The 20,238-nt window shown below is 36.1% G+C and overlaps 4 protein-coding genes across 4 annotated transcripts; 3 read left to right on the top strand and 1 right to left on the bottom strand.

Annotated features, from left to right (window-relative positions):
- Positions 1-123: 123 nt before the first annotated feature.
- On the top strand, positions 124-4,577 carry HELRODRAFT_195008 (hypothetical protein; the record flags this gene model as incomplete). Its single annotated transcript, XM_009013880.1, has 12 exons — positions 124-295; positions 413-511; positions 903-992; positions 1,504-1,610; positions 1,753-1,902; positions 2,001-2,169; positions 2,284-2,368; positions 2,476-2,614; positions 2,803-2,919; positions 3,008-3,091; positions 3,643-3,711; positions 4,094-4,577. The coding sequence occupies 12 exons, from the start codon at positions 124-126 to the stop codon at positions 4,145-4,147; spliced, it is 1,335 nt and encodes a 444-aa protein (XP_009012128.1). The 3' UTR covers positions 4,148-4,577.
- A 2,130-nt stretch (positions 4,578-6,707) lies between these two features.
- On the bottom strand, positions 6,708-11,576 carry HELRODRAFT_158226 (hypothetical protein; the record flags this gene model as incomplete). Its single annotated transcript, XM_009013879.1, has 9 exons — positions 6,708-6,883; positions 7,076-7,329; positions 7,417-7,508; positions 7,700-7,785; positions 7,894-7,897; positions 8,172-8,203; positions 8,271-8,406; positions 8,626-8,792; positions 11,402-11,576. 9 exons carry the CDS (start codon positions 11,574-11,576, stop codon positions 6,708-6,710), a joined length of 1,122 nt encoding a protein of 373 aa, XP_009012127.1.
- A 3,289-nt stretch (positions 11,577-14,865) lies between these two features.
- HELRODRAFT_195006 (hypothetical protein) lies at positions 14,866-17,269 on the top strand (the record flags this gene model as incomplete). The annotated part of the gene is made up of 6 exons (XM_009013878.1): positions 14,866-14,959; positions 15,122-15,257; positions 15,369-15,528; positions 15,771-15,913; positions 16,043-16,472; positions 17,189-17,269. The coding sequence occupies 6 exons, from the start codon at positions 14,866-14,868 to the stop codon at positions 17,267-17,269; spliced, it is 1,044 nt and encodes a 347-aa protein (XP_009012126.1).
- A 1,316-nt stretch (positions 17,270-18,585) lies between these two features.
- On the top strand, positions 18,586-19,860 carry HELRODRAFT_186289 (hypothetical protein). Its single transcript, XM_009013877.1, is given in 2 exon segments — positions 18,586-19,348; positions 19,359-19,860. 1 exon segment carries the CDS (start codon positions 18,690-18,692, stop codon positions 19,314-19,316), a length of 627 nt encoding a protein of 208 aa, XP_009012125.1. The 5' UTR covers positions 18,586-18,689; the 3' UTR covers positions 19,317-19,348; positions 19,359-19,860.
- Positions 19,861-20,238: the final 378 nt, after the last annotated feature.

Below are 20,238 nucleotides of genomic sequence, written 5' to 3'. Positions count from 1 at the left end.
AAGTCGATCCTAGGAGAGCATTGATTGATAAGTTAACTCTTCAGTTTTGGCTTTTATTAAAAATGATTTCAAAAAATAAGTTTGAATATATAAATTTCAAATCTTGAAAACGTTTCTCTCAAAATGAACGTAGCCTTCGAAGAGACATTGAACTGGATCTTGGACGAATGTGGTTCGTTCAATTTGTACATGTTTCACGGAGGTACCAACTTCGGCTTCATGAATGGTGCTAACGAAACTACTGGTCCTAATAACGAGACAAAAGAGGCATACGCTTCTGACGTCACTAGCTATGGTAAGCCAAACCTGCTATTTGGTGAATATTTTTTTTTTTTATCTACTTCTGTCTTCCCTTAACATTCAGTTTTATTTGGTTCATAGTTCTTAATGTTATTTAAAATTATTTTGAAAGATATGCAACAATTGTATTTGAAACAAATTATATGGTGTCGCCAGCGAGAAGACGGCGAATCAACAGAAAACGAGGTGGGAGACAGCACTACTAGGGAAAGTTTGCGCCTGCATACCATATTTCAGTAATTGTAAGATAGCCTGGCTAATGAAGAATTCAAAGTTATGTACTGTGCTGTTAAAAACCAAGGCGATGGTGTAATCAGAAATTGCAGCGGCTGAATTAAAATCTTTATTCCCGCACGTTCAAGTGACGACACCTTAAATTCTAAATTGCTTCTTTTAAAATCTCATGGCCGCCTTAATTAAATCAAAATTCAGTTCCAAATACTCCAAATGATTGATGTAAGTGGATAAGAGGGACTGAGTTACGCTGCTTGTATACAAAGGTACAAATGCTGACAGGCCGAGCGGTCTCTTACTTGTTTGCAGAGCGTTAAAAATTACTTAGTGATGTAAATATATAAATGTAACTGGATGAATTTGAACAGATTACAACGCGCCGTTGAGTGAGAGTGGCCAGATGACGGAAAAATATTTCTCCGTTAAGAAGATTCTCAAAGAGAGAGGATTGCTCAAAAGTAATATTTCACCTTCAACTTTCTATTTATTCGTCTCGTGAAATATTTTTCTGCTGCATGAAATGTTTGATTGTAGATTTGTCGGTAAGTTGGTTGATTGATTGATTGGATTGATTGATCGATCGATTGATTGGCAGGCTAGTTGGTTAATTAATTAAATGATAATTAATTCATTGATCGATTGATTTAATTTTTCGGTAAAAAGTTGACGAGAGTTCGGCATGCCCTTCCTCCATTGCGTCCACTTCCTACGGTAATTGGGATGATGTCTTACACTCCATTCACGTTTTGATACATTCGTTACTGTTAGCTTCTTAGTGTTAGGCTAATCACATTCCACGGGCTGTCAGCATTGTTATCTGGTCCATCTTTATTTCAATTATACCATTAGTCTTTTTGTTCTTTTTATTGTTTTCACTATGGTTAATAATATTTTTACGTTTAGAACTTCACTTCCACACACACACGCACGCACGCAAACTCACATACACACACACACTCATTATTAAAGGCGAGTTGAAAATGACCGAGTACATGTCGTTGGATAATGCTTTACAATATGTCCAGGTTGTCATCAATGGAGTGTTTAGTGACGAATATGATTATGACGCTTCGCACGTGACTATGATTATTATGACGTCACGCACGTGACTGGGCTAATGAAATGATAGTGACGATGGAATTACTGAGGTGACGGGCGATGATGATGACGTATGTAGACGACGACGATAGATCATCACGATGATAACACCCCACGCAGTCTATAGAGAGTGAGAGAATGATGATGATGGAGGAGTTGCCGATCAACAATAATGGCGGGCAGGGCTATGGGTTCATTCTTTATCAGTGCCAAATCGAGGAGGCCGTCCAACGCATTCAAATTCAAGGCAAGGTCAAGGACAGAGCCATCGTTAGGATTTTTAGTATCTTTATTTTATAGTGTTTAAAATTTATTATTTTCACTTTCAGTTTCACTTTCTTACGGCGCACTTTCATTTTCTATGTTAGGTAATTTTGAACGGGAAGGAGATATCCACGGTTGATAGGAGGTGGGAGAATTATTGCCTAAATGTGAACTCCGATCAAAAGAGGAATGTGCTGCAAGTGCTGGTTGAAAATTTGGGCAGAGTTAATTATGCCCTCTACGGTGATGACGTCATGAATCAGCAGAGGAAAGGTTGAAATATGATTGGTTGACCTAATTAATTAATTATTAATTAATTAATTAATAATTTGTTACTTCATTTATTTTATTTATTCATTGATTTATAAACTGTTATTTTCGTTGAAGGCGTCCGCGATGTGTTGGTGAACGGAGAAAAAGTTAAGAAGTGGACGATCTATCCGCTAGAATTCAAAGAAAGTTTTATTGAAGCGTAAGTGACGATGATGATGACGATTGTTATTATTATTATTATCATTAATATTATTATCATCATAAATATTATTATTATGACGAAATTTTCGGCGACCCATCCAAAAGGTTGAAGAGTTCATCGGCCTGGCAGCCGTACGATGAACGTGTGAAGACGAGTGGACCGTGCCTGTTTAGGACATTTCTCAACTTGAGCCCTGCCGGTGACGCACGTGACAAACCACGTGATACTTTCATGCATATGAAGGTTTATTAAAATTATTTTTATTCATTTATTATTTATTTCATGCTGTGACCGAAATTAATCAATTGCTGAGTAGCCTAGCATCCCAACCATGTAAGATGACTTTTATTTGTTCGTTCGTTCGTTCACCATTCAAGTATTTGGTGATTAATAAATTCTATTCATTCATTCATTCATTTTACAATTTCCAGGGTTGGACCAAAGGAAGTGCCTTCATAAACGACTTCAACCTCGGTCGATACTGGAACATTGGACCCCAGAACACATTGTACATCCCCGGTCCCCTAATCGAATATGGTCCTAATCAAGTCAGGGAAATAAATTGTCATATATATATACATATATATATATTGATTATTTTGATGAATTACTGGCTAAGTAATGATGACCGTGCAGATAACGCTGTTCGAGTTGCACGGCGGTTGTGGGCGTGTGAACCTGCTTGCTGAGGGTGATCTGGGCGCTGAAGAAATCCACAAGGTGAGTGAGAACGATCGAACAAACAAATGAAATTATTAATTGAATTATTAATTAAATTATTAATTAAATTATTAGTTAAATTATTAATTAAATTATTAATTAAATTATTATAAAATAATTATTTTTCTGAATAAAGCTTCTAATTTTTAAATCTGACTAGCTACAATCAATACGCAGAAGATATTTTATTAATTGATTTGTCTAAACACGAGACCAACATTCGAAAAGTATCTCGTCTTTGACTGGTGCTTAGACAACCTCAACAGAGCGAACCAGCATGCAAATGAAAGCATTCACACAAGACAGAATCACTGGTGTTGGTTGTAGGTAGCACATAATGTCTTAATGTTTTATTAGCAGTGCTTATTAACACGGCAGCACGACTTCCATATTTTGTTATCTTATTTGGTATCTTTTGTGGTTAGCCATTTTGAATGGGGTCCCCATTACTCCCTGCTCACTAATAACGAAACGTAAAATAACCCACCCTACCTACCAACCAAACAACCGACCCCAAACATCCAACCGACCCCAAACATCCAACCGACCAGGAAATCCTTCCATTGAGTGCCCAGACGCAACTCTTTCTACTGAGAAACACGCTGAAGATGGGTTCCTGGGTCTGGACTGTCATGAAGCCGTTCGTTAAATGATTCCTCGCTATTAGTTCGTGATTCGACTGATTAGATGTTTGATTGGTTGGTTGGTTGGTTGATTGATTGATTGATTGATTTGTTAATATTTTTTAATAACTGATTGAATAAGTATTTCAAACGCAATAGTTATTTGTCTGATTAGTGATTAGTTTACTGGCAGGCAGCGGTATTTGCCAAATGCCATGCTGGCCTAACACGGTTCATAATGCGCAAACAGACCTGCTACATACAAGTTGATGTGAAAGCTTTCTTACATTTGCATGTATAATATATATATATATATACTTCCAGCCATTATATTATATATACATTTGGTAATTTTGTGATGTGATCTTAAAAAACACAGAAATACGTCAATAGGTTCATAAATCATACTTCACTCTATTGTTGGTCATTGTAATTCTTTGAAGGTCTATACGGATGAATAATAAATAATTAGCTGATTTTGTGTTCTTTAATCGCTGCTATGTTCATTTTTAACATGTATTAATTTATCAGTTCGTATATATATATGTATTGATGTTGAATAACATTGGTGTTGAATAACATTTTAATAATTAATAATAGTTATTGAGTTTGCTTCTGACATATCTTGAATGCCACACCTTGCTCCAATACCATAAATAAACTTTATAATTATACTATGACTTTTACTAGTAATTATGTCCATCATGTTCATGATTCATTTCTTACTTGATGGTGGTATGATCAGAATTAACCTGCATCTTTTTTTAAACTTTCAAATTATATTTTTATAACGCTTTTATATAGATAATGATTTGCAAGTTTATTTAAATACCATTTGATTGTAATACAAACTCGTAAAATTGATTCGTTTGAAGTTGATCTGAAATTGCAAGCCATAAATGAAACCGCCAGTGCAAATCATATTGATTAACGAATCAGTTATAATAAAGTCCATTCGATATGACATCAAATGAGGAGGAGGAAGACGACGACGACGATGATGTGATTTGGTTGTTGGCCACTGGCTGGCCATTACTGACTGCCTGAAAGAGCTCTCCATAACAGCTATCGTAGTATGTGATGTATTCATTTGCATTCGAAATATGGTTGGCGTCTGGGAGTGGCGATGAATTTGTTGAATCAGGATTGGATGATGTCGATGATAACGATGAGGAAGATGACGACGAGTTTGCATATTCATTGTAAGCCAAAGGATCATTTTGTTTGTTTGATATGAGGAAAGCATTGCTTGATACCTCGTCCGTAACTTGATCCCTGACGTAATTTCCCATCAATTGGGGATGTTCGACGCCATTTTGATAGCAGGGATGTACCTGCGTGCATTGGCTGCCACTGTACAACAGCTGATTAATGTTGTAACATCTCTGAGAATCGTAATAAGAAGAGTAGGAACTTGTGGAGTCATTCATTTGGCTGATGGGCCTTTCAAGGTAGTAATCATCGACGTGAACCATTTTCCAGTAGGAGTATGGGATGGTAGAAGTGGGACACGATGGCTGGTCGAAGTATTCGTAATTGTTGCTGCTGTTGTTGTTTGCTTTCATTAACTGCCATTGGTTGTCGGGTTGGCTGGACTGTGGTTCTGTCGGAAAGTTGCTTAGATCGGTTAGGCCTTCAAAGAAGCATTTTCTCGGTTCGTTCGTGTGATGGATGTCATCTCTGATAAATTCGTCGTAGGTTCTGCTGTTAGAAAGTTCATGCGAAGGGAGGCTGAACGTTGCTGGCTGACCTGGTGTTGCTGGGCAGTAAGAATGGCCAGGTGAGTTTCCATCAGCGCTTGTGACGTTCGCACTGATGTTGTTCTCTGAAGAAGGGAGCAGAGTCGAGTGAGGAGAAGGTTGGAAGTCTTTGTCGCATTTGTTAGAAAATCTTTCTAAATTAACTTCTTCATTTAAATAATGTTCACTTTTTGCTACATTATTTTTCTCTAATAGTTGAAAGCATTTTGATTTTTTATTTTTCAAAACCCGACTCGATGAAATTGAGTTTGACTTTTTTGTCGACGAGATCTGATTTACTTGCAACTGAAGTTCCTCCGATTGCACCTTGCTTTTGCAAAAAAAAATTTACGGAAAACTTATTTGAATTAAATTTGTAATCTTATCGATTCAATTGTATGGAAATAAATCTACGGTCCGATTAACCAGTAAAGAAATTTCTGTAACTCATAATTTTGAGGAACACGGATTCGAGGCTCATTTTTGTCACAAATTTATCACAATCATATATTTCGCAAACGTCATTATCGTGTCTCTCATTCGCATAATGTGGATTCATTTCTCTTGTAGTTCTCAAGAGAAAATGAACGAAAGAGAAACTGTTTCGTCGCCAAATCACATACACATAAAATCTTAATCATCTTTCGTAACCCGTTCAATTTTATAGACAGTTTTCTTTAAAATCGTTGAAATACAAACACTTGAAAACTTAGTAAAGCGAAAGAGAACTTGTCAGAATACATAAAGTACATCAACGAAACAGAATATGAAGCGTCTTCAACGAACTCTGCAGAAATTACAATAATGATCGAGAAGAAAATATTCTCGCTGACATATATTGCAACACAGAGTACGTACAGAAATGTGCACTTGTTTACTGCACATAGTTGTTCAATAATAATGTGCCAAGTGTTCAGTTGTTGGTTTAGTTTGGAATTTATTAATAAGAGGATTTTAAATTAGGTAAATATATTTTATGTTATCTTTGAGAATAATTAAGATGAAGATTGACAAACTTCCAAACAAAGTTTGAAAGAAAATTTAGGTACATAATTTGTAAAATTGATTTTAAAAAATGTCTATGTATGCAGTAAATCGCAGAGTAACGAATACGTAACCATAACAGACATTTAATATAGACTTATATCGGAGCTCCGATCTTGCATTCTGTCCAAGGCCTCCCATAGACTTAATCCGATTCTGGTTTTTATAATTGGATCGCAAACTTGATAATCCTATCACGAATTTTAGTAACTAGACCGTGAAAAACTTGAAGGAAAACCTGACGACGTGATTGACAGTCACGATGCAGTGGGGCCTGGAAGAGCGAGTGTTGTGGACGATCGTGGCGTGCGTTTGAACCCAGACCCAGCCCCCTCCCTTTGTTAGGAATCTGTAGTACTTCGTAGTAACCTGGCCTTTCATTAACACTGTATGTGTGTGTGCGTGTGTGTGTGTTTGCATGTTTGTGTGCTTGTGAGGTTAAAATAGATGTTAGTTTACACAGGTGTGGTGTGTGTTTTTGTACGAGAGACGTTTTGAATTTTGTGCATGCAACCATTAAACAGTAAGTAAGATAAAAAAGGAAAACTAATTATAAGCAACAGAGGTGGTGTACGGACGAGTGTTGTGATCGTATTGGAGAGCGTATGCGTCATAGGCGTGTACGAAGTTGTAGAGAGTTCGATCGATGAGTTCATGTGGCTCGAACTGCGTGAAGTGCGTCACTTTGCTGTCCATGAAGATGAACTTCAAATCCAAACTGGCCCTGAACATGAACATGCTGTTCGACAGTCGGACTTCTGTCGCTGTGCTGTTCGGTAGAGAGTTGCCGATTGCAACGAGTCCGACGTGTTCCTGCTGGCAACATGTAGCGCTGTCGTTGATGCCGCTGTCGTTGCTGCTGATGTGGTTGCTGCTGATATTGTTGATATTTATGTTGTCAATATGTGACTGTTGATACTGTTGAGAAGCAGTAGTTGAAGCAGTTGATGAAGAGTTGGAAGCTGCTGGCTTGGAGCACCTGATTTTGAGGTAGCCAGAGCAATGGATCACCTATTTAGGAAAGTTTAACATCGCAAACATCAATGCAATTTTTTCAAGTAAATTTAATAAGCCATTTACATGAATGAATTTTTATTGTTTTTCCACAATTCGTTTGTATTTAATATATAATATTTCTATACAATATTTAAATTAAATGAAAATTTTTAATGATTTATAAATAATAAAATGAACAAATAGACCTTGAATCCACTGGCAGTGAGGCCGGCATTCCTCTTCGCGAGCACGCACTTCATCCTAATGAAGACTGATCGTGCCACTTCATAACCTCCTTCTCCTTGTTCGTTCGTTCGTTTGTTTGTTTCGAATTATTGAATTAATATTTATTTATTTACCTGTTTGTTGTTTATTTTTCAATAGGACCATTCTAATTTACATACCTGAAAGCCGTAGGGAACTTATTCACTCACTTATAATTTGAATAATTCGATAAATTTCTTACTGACTATATACTTCTTTTCATTGCTTAATGGCCTAATCGAACGTTTATTTTTTTTATCGAACTTTCTTCCAGTGGCCTAGCGGTTAAGATCGACTGGTCCTGTCTCGCAGTGTCCGCGTTCTAATACGTATTCTTACAGGCTGTCCTTGGCCTCTGAGAACTTAGAAATGATGGTGCCAGCCACACTTTCTTGTCACATTCAAAACTCTCACGCGTAGGCAGGCATCTCTTAAGATCTTCTCAACTTTATGGGAGGAACCAAGTTGAAGATAATTATAAAAGGATAAAAATTTGTTTTTATTAAAGCTTACCTTGATGATGATGATGGTGGTGGTGGTGGTGGTGGTGGTGATGATGACGATGATGGTGTGAATGGAGCAGTTGAGCCATCTCGTCTTGATCATCAGGGTGTAAGTACTCGTAGATGCTGTTGCCCGTCAGTTCAACCTTTCAGTCAGTTGGGGAAACTTTCATTCATTCATTCATTCATTCATTTTTGCATTTAATGATTTTGTGGCATTCATTCAACAGTTCGTTCGTTCATTTGTTCGTTCGTTCATTCATCTGTTCATCCATAAATTAAATTCTTTTGTATTCCGTATCATTCATTTTTCCAATTCCGTCATTCAAACACTCAAAACCGAAGAGATGTTCCCCCTTAAAGACCTGCGACAGTCCGAGATGAACGGATACGGTTTCGGAGATGTACAGAATCTTACCGAGTTGATCGATTACGAATACGAATCCGTCCAACGTTTGCAGGATCTGCGATCCAAGTTCCCTGTCACGTGACGTCATTTTGGGAATTATTTTTCCCCAATTGTCGCCCAACCCTGAAAAAATAATTAGTTACGAATTGGTGCATGATTCGTTGGAATGAATGGTCCATAGATGCAGCTAGACATGAATTATAGCAATAACAATAATTATTTATTCTTTGTTAAAATTATTAATTTTTTTAGCGCTGGATTATTATTTATTTTCCCAACCTTGTTCTGTTGTCTCGCCCCTGAAAAGGCGATCAATCTTGACAGAACATTTGAGTAAATTTTTTTTATTCTTACAAACTTCGTCCATGCCAGCTGCCTTCCAGTTATCACCTACCATCACCTTCATACATCACCTTCCGAAAGTTCCAATTGTAAATTTTTTAATTTAAAAATGAGCAGACATCGTCGAGGCGTGGGAGATACAAAGCCATTTTCAAATGCCACTTGGGACATTTTTTCGTTCTCAACCGGCTGCTAACAGACAAACAAACAAACAGACTGACAAACTAACAAACAAACAACAAAATAGTAACAACATCATTAAATGTAAACAAACAAACGAACGAACGAACGAACGAACAAACGAACGAACGAACAGCATCGTTTATCTGACTGGCAGAAGCTGTTCTGAATGGCCGATGAAGACAATTGGTGAATAAAATTGTTAAATAACAATTATAACATTAGCTGTCGTCGTCGTCGTCGTAGTAGTAGTAGTAGTAGTAGTGGTGGTAGTAGAAGTAGTAGTAGTGGTAGTAGAAATAGTGGTGGTAGAAGTAGTAGTAGCAGCAGTAGTAGTATGTAGTGTTACTTTATACATTTTCTTGATATTGTTGTGAATATTTTTTAAAAAGTGCGATGAACATACTAGAGAATAATGAAATAATTGAAGCAGCAAGTAAAACTTGAGAGCCTCTCACCAGGTGGGTAAACAAACAAACAAACAATGATGACGTCACGGAAAAAGAACACGTGACTAAGTATGCAGTTGTCGGATTGGTCGGCATTGATTTGCCATATTCATACTACGTCATTATTCGTCGTCATCGGTTTCGACCATATATAAGTTGCATCATTATCATCATCACTATTATCATCATCACCATTATCATCATCATCGTCATCATCACCACCATCGTCATCATCATCATTACCACACGGAGAGAAGAAGCGGCTGCGTAATAACTGTGTGATGACTTAAGATGGAAGTCAAGAGGGTCATACATTCACGTGTCTTCCGCATTTTCATCCATCCATCCATCCATTCATTCATCCATCTATCCATTCATCCGTCTGTCCATCCATCTATTCATTCATCCATCAGTCCGTCCATCCATCCATCCATTCATCCGGTGTTTATTCATCTGTTCATTCGTCCATCTATCCATCATTTTATCTATTTATTCATCTATCTACTAATTCATACATTCATGGTGACGACGATGAGGATGATGATGATGGTGGTGATGCCGTGTCGGAAAGTTACAACTAATTTGAGCACGCATATTTCTGACCACAGGAACGTATAAGTACATTTGTGAGAGTATGAATGAGTGTGAATGAGTGAATAAATGAATGAATGAATGAGTGAGTGAGTGAATGAATGAATGAATGAATGAATGTGTGAGTGAATGAGTGAACGAACGAACGAATGTATGAATGAATTAATTAATGAAAAAATGGAAGAATGAACGAATGGATGTTTAAACATAAAATCGACAAAACCAATAAACATTGTAAAGAATTATCGAATGAAAAAAAACTAACAAATGAATGAGTAAAAGAATGAAGGAATGAAAGAACGAATGAATGAAGAAATGAATGATGGACGAAGCGAATGTTACGTGAAAGAGTGACACGCAGTTTCGGGTTAGTAGGTCAGCGCAAGCATTCAATCAGTCGGCATTTCAATTCTTCACGAACATTTTATCAACTCATCTTCAAATTATTTTTAAATGAATTATTAATTAATTTGTTTTATTCGTAAATTTTAATATTTATCCATTTGTTTCTTCACTCACTCACTCACTCACTCACTCATTCATTCATTCAATCATTTAACGATGGTTCATTCATTCGTTCGTTCAATCATTCATTCTTACATATATCGAGAAATCAATGCTTGTAAACAATGTAGAAAATGTATCTTATATAAATATTAAAAATTTATTACATTAACATCATCATCATCATCCCCACATCATCATCATCGTCATCCCTCAATCATCATCATTCATCATCATCACCACATCGTCATCATCACATCATCATCAGTCTCTAGTTGTCTGAACACGAAACTGCTGGCGATGATGATGATGATGACGATGGTGACGATTTCAACAACAACAAAAGCACAAACTATCACAAAAACGTAAAAAAAACGAACACCACCATCATCACCACCATCATTACTACCAACCCAGCAGCAGCAGCAGATGAAAGAATTAAACAACGAAATTAAATGGACGACGTTTAAAAATGAGCAGACCTTCATAAAGAATGAATGAACAAATATTTATATATAAATATAAAATCAATATTCTAAAATAAACAGAGGTTCTGAAGAAAGAAAAAAAGAAAGAAAGAAAGAAAGAAAGAAAGAAAGGAAGGAAGGAAGAAAGAAAGAAAAGAAGGAAGAAAGAAAGAAAGAAAGAAAGAAGAGTTGAACGAACCATCTGGGAAGAGAATGATGATCTTGAGGTAGCTGGTGGTCAGCCGAATGATGGAAGCCTTGTCCAGTTGGTTCGTGATGGCCTCAGGCAGGGGAAGCAGACGAGAAAGCTCCAGAAATTCCTGATTCTCCTTCTCACGCCGGCATCTGGCGGCATTCTTCGACTTTTCTTTCATGTTTTTGTTGTTGTTGGACGATTGTGTTTCGTTGTTTGCCGCGGGTTTACAAATTTTTATAAAAAATTTCAGTTTTATATTCTTAATTAGTTTGCAGATATTTGTGAATTTTTTGGAATTTTGAATTATTGAGAAAAACCGGAAAAGAATTCACGAGTATTTCAGGAAATATTTTTATTAAAACAATTAAACGAGATATTAATTTATAGAGATTGGATGGGGATGGATGCAAACAATCGAGTTTGATTGGCTGGTGGGCGGTCCAATTGGGAGGAACTTCTGACCAATGGATTCGATGCTTCACGTACTCGTTGACGAATAGACGAGATTCCTACATTGAGTTTCTGGCTATATCTTCGTCATAAAATGAATTGTTGGATTAGTTTATTTGCAACTTTCAAGTCATCATATAGAACTATCAATGAAGAGTAGAACTCGCAAAAAAATCATCTTTCAATCAATCTTTACATTTTTTATTCTTAAAAAATCCAAAGATTAAGTATAAGCATAAATACAGTAATAAAAAGATTAGAGAGACATGCAAACATGCAAGATAAGAATTGATAAGTGCCTGGAATAATGAATGAAATTCATAAAATTACGGTGGGCTGTATTGTCCCGGAGCTGTCTAATTAGTCGAATAACCCACAACGATTCCTAACGAAAGTATTAACTTTCCTCATGGAACGAATTCGTTTTTGTTCGGTGATTATTTAAACAGGTTTGAAGCAGGCGTTTTGTTATTTTACGGCCGAATACGTCATTTCGATTTTGAGACATTCTTGCAAGAATGTCTCAAAATTGGATAGATAGATAGATGGATAGATAGATAGATGGATTGACATCAAATAGATATCGCTTTGTCTCTCTCTTTCTCTCTATTTTTACAGCGCTCCGTGCAATCTCTCATCCCCAACAACTCGCCTGCCGACATAACTTTCGGGCAGTTGTTAACAATTAAGTTGAGATTTTATGTTGATGACTCCGTAGTCAGAATTAATTTGCAAGTTTCTTCTGTCTCATTATTGCCTCTTTCAATAACTTTCTAATGTAGTTCTCTCTCTCTCTCTCTCTCTTTCTCTCTATTTTTAATCTTCCTCTCTCTCTCTCTTTTTCTCGGTTGTCCTGGGAGGACACTGGCCACAAATAATATTCGCAATTGATTTCGAATATGTGGCCCAAATGTAGAAGTGAATGAGAACTTGAAATTATTGAGAATTTTTAATGTAGCATTTTTTCCGTGCAATCTCTCTTCGCTGCCCAAGTAAAACATCATTGAAATATTTCTTTCTCAAGCTATCCATCCATTCATTCATACATGTTAACGAAGATATTTCATTCATCTCACCATCTATCCATCTATCTATCCATCTATCCATCTATCTATCTATCCATTTATCTATCCATCCATCTATCCATCCATCCATCCATCTATCTATTTATCCGATTTTATTGATTTCTTCTCATTAAATGATTGAATTTTGACCATGGACAACCTACAACGTTTCAATTGATTTCAAAAGTTTTCTGTTAAAAATACAATTTTTGAGGGTTCTTATAACACAAATAATTTATTGAAATAGTTTTTATAAATATTTGATATAATATTTAACATATAATAAATATTTGATTCAAGAACATATGTTTGAATAACTTTGAATGGCATGAAACCAACTTAGCGCTACAACATTGAAATTATTTTGAGTTACTATATATATGTAAATTAACGTTTAGCCATTTATTTGGCAAGCACGTGTTTACATAATTGAGCATTTCCGATCGTGTTATCTCGTGGCAGATTAGTGAAGTTAGTAAAATTAGTGAAGTCAGTCGTGCCGATCGCTACGTATTTTATTCAATAATGGCGATTAATAAAAATAAAAACAGCGCTAAGAAGGGTGTGAAGTTCAGTAACATGGTCGGTTTGGGACATTTTTCGAAATTTTTCGATTGTTTTGATATGACTGTTTTTGTGTTTCATCAATTAATATTTAATAATAATAATATTAGTTAATTTAATAATATTTTTGATATTTGATCTGTTGATTGTCGTGTGTGTTAGTATTTATATTTTTATAAGTAATGAGGGTCTTTTTTTACCTCAATTTTAATAACTAAACTAACTAAAACTAAACTAAAGTTATGGAAAATAGTAAAGTAATAAAATTTAATAACTAGACTCTCTAGAGTTTTTAGTTAAAATTAAATTTTATTGATTTTTTTTTATTTAACAGAGTGAGACCCCTCAGCCATTGAAAGTCATGAAGTCTATCCTGAAGCCGAGTCCGATGTCGGAGTCAAAGGTGGCCGGCAAGAAGAAGGAGCAGGCGGCCCTGGGGAAGAACACCCCCAAGCAAGCTGCAAAGTTTGAATCAAAATTTACGACATCTGACATCGAGGTTGATATAGAATATATTATTAAGTAACGCCTGGAAACGTTCAGTTTTAAGTTATTTTTGAAAATTAATAAACTTATTAAATTAGATATTTTTATGAAATAATGAATAATTTTATGTTTATAATGATATTTAGTAGTAATTGTAAGTTAGGTTAGGGGTTAGGGTATAATTGTTGAACGAATGTGTGCAAACTTCTGACAGGTGGAATAACTTTATAATTATACATCTCTCAAAATATTCATGAAAGTTTAAAATTTAAGTTGAAGGTTTAAAATTTAGAAGTTTATTAAATTATTTAATTTCAAAGCCATGCTGGCGCTACAGATTGGTTCATTTTGGTGATGTTTCGATTTTTTTCACTTGCTAAACTTTCAAACTTGATTTTAAATTATATAAAAAAATTTGAATGGTTTGTTGGCAACTTTTTGAAAACTATTTTCATATACATCAGGGTCTCCTGCAGATTGCCAGAGCTGATTCAAAGGTTGTAGTAGATTAAAAGAATGTTCAATTAGTATGATGTTTCTCATTTGTTGGTTGATCAAATTAGTATGATGTTTCTCATTTGCTGGCAGTTCAAAGCCAGAATTCTGTTCGATTAAATTCAGAAAATACGATGGATTTGTCATGGTTATCTGTTTTAATGTGTATATCATTATATATATAAGTACTGGTGTTTTGGGTGCACAAAATGATGGAGTGCTGTCTGTTGTTGTTTGCTAATATGCTAATGATGATGATGATGTAAGGACGATTATGATGATGTAAGGACGATGATGATGATGATGGTGGTGGCATGAGAGTTATTTTTTGATTTCATTTTTACGATTAAATTGCTCTGATATTGATTAGGTGCGATGTTGCCTGCTCTTAACTAATTGTTCATTCCAATGTTGACAGTTGCAAAGCCAAAGAAGTTGAAGGTTGCGGATTCGACATCTGCCGAAAGCGACGATGTAGTGGACGAACATCGTAAAATATTTGGTCTGCACGTGTTTGGCATTTTGTTTTCTAACAACAAACTGCAATGTATTTGATGTCGCTTTGTCTAATGTTAATTAAACTGCAATGTTGTTCGTTCGATGAGTTGTTCTTCGATTGTTGGTGTTTGTTATGACTGACGAGTGAATGCTCGCTTGCAAACAGAGGCCATGAACAGGAGGCAGTTGTTTTTGAAGGAATTCGTGGCCGAGGTAACAGAGGACGACATACGGGCACTTTCAAGCGACATCATCGAAGTTAAGATGAGGAATTCTATTTCTCGAAATCCTAAAGTTAAAAGGTTTGTGTGAGTTGTGTCGTCGTTCGTGACGAGTTAATATGCCAGCACGATGCAATGACTAAGACCACGATTGTGACGACCGTTGAACGTCTGCACTGAAATCATTATTAGGTATGCTTATGTCCTGTTTGAAAGTGAGGAGGTGGCTGAAAAAAATCACGCGAGTCTGCAGGGGAAGGAGCTGAAGGGACAGTCTTTTGTTGTGGATTTCGTCGGCAGTAAGAGTTCATTCAAGAATGCAAACAGTGGAGGTCTCAGTGGACACAGCAAGGTCTGTCATCGCTACGATGATGCTAATGATCTGCTATTCATTGTAATGTATTCTTAAATTAAAAAGACGATATTGTGAACATTATTCGTTCATAATTAAGTATTCCTTTATACTTATCTATTTTATCTTTTGGCAAGACTTGGCAACCGCAATAATACGAAGGTTGTCATCCCTTCTTTGCCTCTCTGCCTTCGTGATCGTCTGTCATTGTAATCATAATTTCTCACTTTTTTCCTCACCAGGTCCAGCAAGAGTTCGACATGAAAAGATTGTACGTGAATGGATTTAATAAGAAGACAATCAGCGAGGAGAAGTTGAAGGAGGCATTCAGTGGGGCCACGATGGTCAACATCCCCATGAAGAAGAAGGACAACACGCCTACGGGGTAAGTGCCTCCTTCTTTCCATCAATCTGTCTCGTTGCTGTTGTTGTAATGCAAAATTATATTCTCATTGTGGTTACCTATTTTTATTACCAAAGTCGACGTTGAAATGTTATTGCCACTGTGATTTAGGTACGCATTTCTTCATTATGATGACGAAGATGAATGCAAGAAGGTGCAGAAGCAAGAGGTTTTGATTGATGGCAAGAAGCTGGTCATCATGTTTGCTAAGAAGGTTGTCCCCAAGGTGCCTGAACTGGTCAAGTCATCCAAGAAGGAGAAGGAGGAGAAGAAGCCGCAACAACCGAAGAAAGAGAACGCCAAACAACAACAGCAGAAAGACGAAACAGTTGCCGCGCCTAAACTTAAAAATGCCGCTGCCAACAACAACAAAACGAAAGAACAACTTTTGAACAAGGCAAAGGCGGAGGAACAGAAGAAGGTTTTGAACCAGTTGAAAAAGATTGATGATAAGCAGAAAGGTAAGAAGGTCGAGTTGCTTGATAAAAAAGGAAAAATGGCCGCTGGTAAAGATTCTGCTGGCAAGCTTGCTGCTAAGAAGGTGAACATCACAAAAAAGTCACAACCTGAACCTAGCGACGATGAAGATGATGAAGACGACGACGATGAAAATGATGATGATGACGACGATGAAGATGATGACGACGATGATGAAGACGACGACGATGAAGATGATGATGATGACGACGATGAAGATGATGATGATGACGACGATGAAGATGATGATTAATTTATACATTAATTTATCTGTGGATAGTTTTAACTGAAATGAAATAAGTTTTAAAAGTTGTAACTGAGCTTTGTAAGTTATTAAAAGAAATATTTGTTCGTGTTTTTTTGTTAAATTCTATAAAAATGTAGCGATTTTCGTGTTACGCCTGCGTTTGAATCTGCTTTTATGGCAAAGATTAGGAGCTAAGTGCTAATCACCGTCAGATTCGTTGCGAAATGTGGTAGTGTGCTTAATATTTCATCGAGAGAACATCCATCGGTTGCGGGGGTTGCCGATTCTTGCTGTGAATGGCAGGTTGCAGAGGTGCTTACGTTGGTGTGTGTCAGAATAAATTTGTTTCTAGCACATTGACGGAAATAATTTACTGGTTGCAAATCCGCCCTTCGACGGTACAGATGCGGATAATGAGATGCGGGTGGTTGCGGTTTAAAAAAATCTCTGCTTGGGGCTCTAGTACTTAGTAAATAGTTTAGATTGAGACTTATAAATAAATGTGCAAATTTTAAAAGTTATTTATTTTATAGGTAGCCAGTGCAAGAGAACAAGATATGGAGATATGTGAGAAAAGAAAGGGGCACGAGCAACTAGACGAGCAGCAGAGTTAAAAGCTTTACTTAAAGGATAGAGTGTAGGATTAGGAAGACCATAGTAGAACGAGCTGCAATAATCAATCTTAGATAAAACTAAAGAAGTAACAAAAAGTAATGTAGGATCGTCAAGAATAGGCGTAAGTTTTTATTTTACGTTGATGAAAGTAAGAACATCTAGCAACACTATTAATTTGCCAAGTAAAGCAAGAGACATGCTAGAATCAACGATGAAGCTTAGACTACGAAACTTGTGAAAACATCAAGAATTTTAGAATCCATTAAGATAATAGAAGGAATAGTAACAGAGTGTTTAGGTTTATTAAAACAAATGAATTCAAATCTAGAAAGATTAAATTTAAGATAAAAAAAACCAAGATAGGCAAGAATCAGTAATGTTAAAAGAATGGTCTATCAGCCTCAAGAGAATAGTATGATCAACAGTATCAAAAGCAGAGGAAAAGTCAAGAGCAAGAAGAGTACGATTACCATTGTGACAATGATGATCAATTTATGCACATCAATTTTTTGTAAATTTTAAAAATTTATTACATCCTTCTTAAGTTAAGAACCTGTATTAGGTTGTTCAGACAACCGGTTTGTAATAATTGAATTGAATAATGTTGAATTTGTTAACATTTTTTATAGCAAATTTTTTTCTGTAGAAAATGTTTTTTGACAAATAAATGAAAAATACTTTTAAAATCGATCAAAAGACTTAGACATATTTTTATATAAGCATAGTGATGTGGCGGATCTAGGCTGGGGCCGAAGAGGGCAGTATCGTTATTAAAATTAATTAAAGATCAGTTTATGCAGAAATAAAGCATCATTTTAAGTATGAAAAATTCGACAAAATTTGATGTGATAGGTAGGCAAAAAAGGTCGTAAACTTAATTTTAGTTACACTAGCAGAAATTTGGTTAGTTTCTTGTCAACCCCCGCAAAAAAGTATTTTCAAAATTTTCCTTCCTCCCCACGTCAAAGTTGCAAGATCTGGTGCCAGGCACATACCGTTACACCATCGCGCTAATATTGTTTTACATTTTAGTGTAAAATAAAACACTTAAATTTGGTTAGATGTTTACGTATAGGTTCTGTCTTGCCCAATCATTTTCTACATAAGGTATGTACATTTCTTTTGATTTAATGGATTTGTATATATTTCTGTTTAATAAACTAATTTTGTATAATTGTTTTATAATGATTACTGTAGCCTATTTCACAGGTTGATGTAATTTTTCTTTCGTTTGATTTAAAATAAAATTTGTTGTTCGTTGCTTGTGAATTTTATTAATTAATTTTTTTAGTTCATTTGCATAGCTAAAAGTGAATCTAAATAAAATATTAGTGCTGCCTAACTTCGTTACGTCGTCATAACAACTTTTCAACGAAATTTGTGTATTATTTTTCTATTTTAGTTATTACTTTATAAAAAATGTCCGGTGAAGTGGTGGTTGATGCCCTGCCGTATTTCGATCAAGGCTACGAGGCGCCAGGCGTACAAGAAGCCGCCTCCGCGCTCGTCGACGAAGAGATGCGACGTTACCGGCCGGCGAAGAATTATCTGGAATTCCTGCCGAACGCTCGCTACGACGCCTTCGAAACTGCAATCATGAAGAATGAATTCGCTCGTCTGCAGATGGGCCAGCCGATGGAAATGCTCAGCATGAAGCGCTACGAACTTCCCCAGCCGTCCGTCGGTCGTTTGAATGACGTCACAGCTTGGAAGGAATGTGTGGATAACTCCGAGGCTCAGCTCGTCTGTCATTCCTTAAAAATCGCGAACTTGGATTTAATGATGCAGTATGGTACAGAGACATGGAAGCATTCCATCGTGACACTCATGAAACTCCTTCAAGACATCGAACACAAACTGCACGGAATGAAGAAGAAAGTTCAGGACATCAACTGGCAGAGAAAAAATGAACAGATGGATGTGGGAGCCAAATTAAAAATGTATGAAGAGACGTGGGTTAGCTTGGTAAGTAAAAATTATGAAATTGAACAAGCTTGCCAAGAACTTGAAAAGGAATTAGCGGAGTTGGAAAGCCAGAATGTTTAAAATAAAAAAATTTGATGTTTAGATGTATATATATATATATATATATATAATGACAATTTATTTATATACTGATATTATGTGTAAGATGTTAATAAAAATGTGCTGGCCTTTTATCATTAATGAGTAAATCATTCAGCTGATACATTTAGTTGCTAACAGTGAATATAAATGACATGCATGTGTGAGTGTCTGACAGCATATTTCATAAAAACACTCACTTCATCGTCACAAAAAATTGAATGTTGTCAGCGATTGAATGGTTCTCTCGTGAGTGTGTATATTTTAATGATTCCTCCTCTCATGTACAAAATAGCAATATCTCGTAAATTTGTGTTCTCGCCATTATTTTTTATTGCAATATTAATCATCGTAATTATATTTTATTATTTTTGTAATTCACTGGGACGTGGCAGTTGCAGCTGGAAATATGATGTGCACGTTTTTTAGCACACGTCTTACCTACCTACCCATTAATTACTTCATAGACTTTACCTCTATCACGAAAAATTCTTGAGTTGAAAATTTGGATTGCGCGCACTCCGAATTTTTGTGTGGTTTGTTCCAGTGAACGTAAATAATTAAGTTAATTATGTGTGTGCGTGTGTGTGCGTGTGTGTGTGTGCGTGCGTGTGTGTGCGTGCGTTGTACGTGCATTGCCAGGTGCATGTGTTTCTGATTAGGTCGTAAAGTTTATATCTGAGAAAAAGAGAATAGTTTCCTAAAGTGAGAGTGAGAAAAAGAAAGAAAGAGAAGAGAGGTGTGTGGTTCTGTGTGAAAGTTCACTGATGCGTTTAAGCGCCTTCCGTCTAACACGAAACACATTATTATATTTTATTGTGTTCTCTCTCTAACTAGCTAACCTCCGTGTGTGCCTTACATTTTAAATTCGTTTATTCATTGTTCCGGCTGGTTATATTCTCAT

This window comes from Helobdella robusta (assembly GCF_000326865.2).
Source record: "Helobdella robusta unplaced genomic scaffold HELROscaffold_122, whole genome shotgun sequence".
Taxonomy (NCBI): domain Eukaryota; kingdom Metazoa; phylum Annelida; class Clitellata; order Rhynchobdellida; family Glossiphoniidae; genus Helobdella; species Helobdella robusta.
This window is presented reverse-complemented; position numbering and strand designations above follow the sequence as displayed.